The sequence below is a fragment of the Dipodomys ordii genome, unplaced genomic scaffold (assembly GCF_000151885.1).
Source record: "Dipodomys ordii isolate 6190 unplaced genomic scaffold, Dord_2.0 Scaffold13, whole genome shotgun sequence".
Classification (NCBI taxonomy): domain Eukaryota; kingdom Metazoa; phylum Chordata; class Mammalia; order Rodentia; family Heteromyidae; genus Dipodomys; species Dipodomys ordii.
This window is the reverse complement of record NW_012267229.1, coordinates 13,447,265-13,450,757: the sequence shown is the minus strand read 5'-3', so window position 1 is coordinate 13,450,757 and position 3,493 is coordinate 13,447,265. Positions and strand designations below refer to the sequence as shown.

General features: G+C 50.4%; 1 protein-coding gene across 1 annotated transcript in view; it reads right to left on the bottom strand.

Annotated features, from left to right (window-relative positions):
* The window catches only part of Hck (HCK proto-oncogene, Src family tyrosine kinase), a 35,597-nt gene extending 32,216 nt beyond the window's left edge, over positions 1–3,381 (bottom strand). The window contains exon 1 of the mRNA XM_013010670.1: positions 3,359–3,381. Coding sequence (XP_012866124.1) covers positions 3,359–3,369 — 11 coding nt within the window. The 5' untranslated portion in view covers positions 3,370–3,381. The remainder of the gene's footprint in view (positions 1–3,358) is intronic.
* Between the last annotated feature and the right edge of the window lie 112 nt (positions 3,382–3,493).

Sequence of the window (3,493 nt, the reverse complement as noted above, 5' to 3'; positions counted from 1 at the left end):
CTCTACCACTTGAGCCACAGCGCCACTTCTGGCTTTTTTTTTTCTGCTTATGTGGTGCTGAGGAATCGAACCCAGGGCCTCATGCATGCAAGGCAAGCGTTCTACCACTGAGCCACCTTCCTGGCCCCACATTTCATCATTAAATGTATAAAAATAATGTATTTCAACATGACTTTTTCATACAAGCATATACATTTTGGTTATAGGGAGGGTGTATGTCATGTTTAAAAAAATCAACTGCCATCATCTAGTCAAACATTAGTACAGCTTTCTTTATAAAATTCAGACATTACAGAGAAATCTACAATTCCTAGGCTCCCCTCCTTTCATATGCCTTCCAAGGCCATCTTATTTCCCTGGCTTCCCCCAGCCAGATAAGCTCCGGCAACAGTTGGCCTTGCTTCATATTTACATACATGTAAACACACACTCTTACATGCATGCACACATGCACAGTGAAGCCCAGGCCTGTGAAGACTACTGGGCCCAGGGTCAGATAAACTGGAGTGGGAGTAAAATGTCCCACCCCGAACAGCACCCTTGGCCAATCCCTACCAAGTGTGGCAGGATAAGCATCTAGCCCTGTCTCCTCCGGATGGCACGCCACACAGTCTCCAATGGCAGCTATAGAGCTAGGGACCCAAAGCAGAGATGGCTCTTCTCTGTGCCAGGCTCTGGGTGACCCAGGCCTCAGTACTCCATCTTGCACAAAGGGAAGGTGAAAGCACCTCCTATGAGCACCACCCAGCCTCTTCGTATTTTTCCTTCAGAAACACCAGGCACTGGTGGCTCCCTAGTGTAATCCAACCTATTCAGGAGGCTGAGATCTGAAGATCACAGTACAAAGCCAGTCCCCAGCTGGAAAGTCCATGAAATTCCTATCACCAATTAACTAGCAAAGCTAGAAGTGGAAATACGGTCCAAGTGGCATAACAACAGCCTTAAACAAAAATGCAAAGGGATAGCACCCAGGCCCAGAGTTCAAGCCCCAGGAAGAAAAGAAAGAAGAGAAAAGGAGAGAAAGAGAGAGACAGAATACATGTGAGCAAATTTAGGAAGGCAAAGGCTGGAAGGACTGTAATTCATGACAGTGGTGGCCCCAAGGAGGGAGAGAAAAGGAACAGAGAAAGAGGTTCATTTTATCTGCGATACTTACAAACTAGTTTTTAGAAGTCTAAAGCAAACATGACAAAAGAGGGGCTTGTTGTTGTTGTTCTTGTAGGGCTTGAACTCAGGGCCTGGGGCTGTCCCTGAGCTTTTTTGCTCAAGGCTAGCGCTCTACCACTTTGAGCCACAGCTCCATTTCCAGTTTTTGAATGGTTAATTGGAGTAAGAGTCTCATGGACTTTCTTGCCTGGGCTGGCTTCCAACTGCGATCCTCAGATCTCAGCCTCTTGAGTAGCTAGAATTACAGGCTTGAGCCACCAGCTCCTGGATGACATTTGTCACTCCAGGTGGTGGCCTCTTGGGTGTTTCAGATATTACTCCTTCCCTTCTATCTTGTCCATATTTCCCTTCTCCCTTCCCTCATGGGTGAGTGATGAAGAAACCATTAGATAAAGGTCTCTGTCCAGGCTTTTCTCTGTGCTAGCCAAGGTCACATTGGTGGTTCTCAAAGTGGGGTCTCAAGGCAGCAGCGGCACCCTCTGAGGATGCCAGTTCTCAGTATCTTGCACAAGACCTGTAAATCAGAAGCTCAGGGGTCAGGACTGAGCAATCTGTGTTTTAACCTGCTTTCCAGGTGATGCTAAAGTGCCATGAGAGTTTGAGAGTCATCAGGCTGGACCAGAACAGTAAACAAGGATTCATGAGCAGCCCAAGAACTTTCCTTCCGTGATCAAATGACTCATCCAAACAACTCTGCAAAGGAGCCTCTCAGCCTGAACCTGAGCCGCTCCAAAACCTGAAGCGTTCTCAGCATGGATTAAGCATAGCAAGTAGACAATTCCACACCTGATCTCAAGTGACAGGTGGCAGTCAAAACATAGGCACACTGAAGAGACTGATCAATTACTTTCAGGCTAGGCATAAAAGGCATACCTAAAATGAGACATATGTACCTTTCATATTAGAACTTATTCCACCCCCAATGTATTTCATTGTCTACTTGCCAATATCTAAAACTCAAAAACAAACAAAACCTAACAGCAATAAAAACCAGGCTGAGCACCCTGATTCACAACTATAATCCCAGCCACAAAAGAGGCAGAGATCAGGAGGATCAAGGATTAAGGTTAGGTCTAGCCAAAAGTTAGTGAGACCTCATCTCAACAAGTAAATTTGCATATGATATTTTATTTCCTTTCAGCTAGGAGAGAGGCGTGAGCAGGAGGATCTCTGTATGAGGCTGGCTTAGGCAAAAACTGGAGACTCTGAAGGATTACTAAAGCAAAACAGGGCTGGGCACGTGGTTCAAGTAGTAGAGTGCTTGCTTGAGTCCAAACCCTGAGTCCAAACCCCAGTGCTGAAAGCAAAAAGGAAGAAAGGAGGGAGGGAGGCTCTGAAATCCCAAATTTCAGGATCCTGAGCATGTTAGATAATGGATACTCAGAGCATGTTCTCATCTTGTCCTACAATTGTGGAAACAGATGAGAAAAGCAACCGAGAAGGCCCAATGGGTAGTCTATGGCCACACCCCCCTTGACTGCAACACCTGCTGGTCCCATACCTCCCCCTCACAGGTTCCAGCCCATCACAGCCTCAGAGAAAGACCTGGAAAGGTCCCAATATCACAGAAGAGCAAACTGGAACTCAGAGGTCAGTAACATGCCCAGGGTCTCACAGAGAGGACAAGGACAGTCGGGCACCAGTGTCTCCCCACGTGCATGATCCTAACTATTCAGGAGGCTGAGACCAGAGGACTGAAGTTCAAAGCTAGCCTGGGCAGAAAAGTCTACGGGACTTTTAACTCCAATTAACTGCAAAAGGCTCAGAGGTGGCTCAAATAGTAGAGCACCAGCATGAGTGCTAGGCCCTGAGCTCAAGCCAGTCTTGAAATAATACTAATAATAAAGAGGAGAAGGACATCCTGTAGTTCTCTGACCCGGAGGTTCTGGGGGTCTGCCGGAGGTGGAGGAGCGGCTTGGGTGCGGCCTCGCACCCCGCCTCCGCCCAGCTGCCCCTTCCCCCCGCCCCGCCCCCGGCCCGCTGCCAACCCTGCGTGACCCACCGCCGCACTGGGAACCGCGGGGGCCTTCCCCTCCCACTTCTCGTTCCCCGTCCCCCCCCCCCCAGAAGGGGAACCTGGACGGCCCAGCGAAGCGGCAGCCCCGCATGAAGTCACTCTGCCCGGGGCCAAGCTCGCCCTCCCGCCGGCGGGCGAGGGTCGCAGCCGGGCGGTGGCGGCGCGCTCTCTCACCTGGACAGCATCCAGCCCTTCCCCTCGTTCTCGGCTCGTTCCTGGCCGCGCCCCGACGTCCCCTGCTCCCCTCGCGGTCCCTGCAGCCGCTTCCGTCCCCGAGGACCCAGTGCGCACACGCCCGGGCTGGGGACC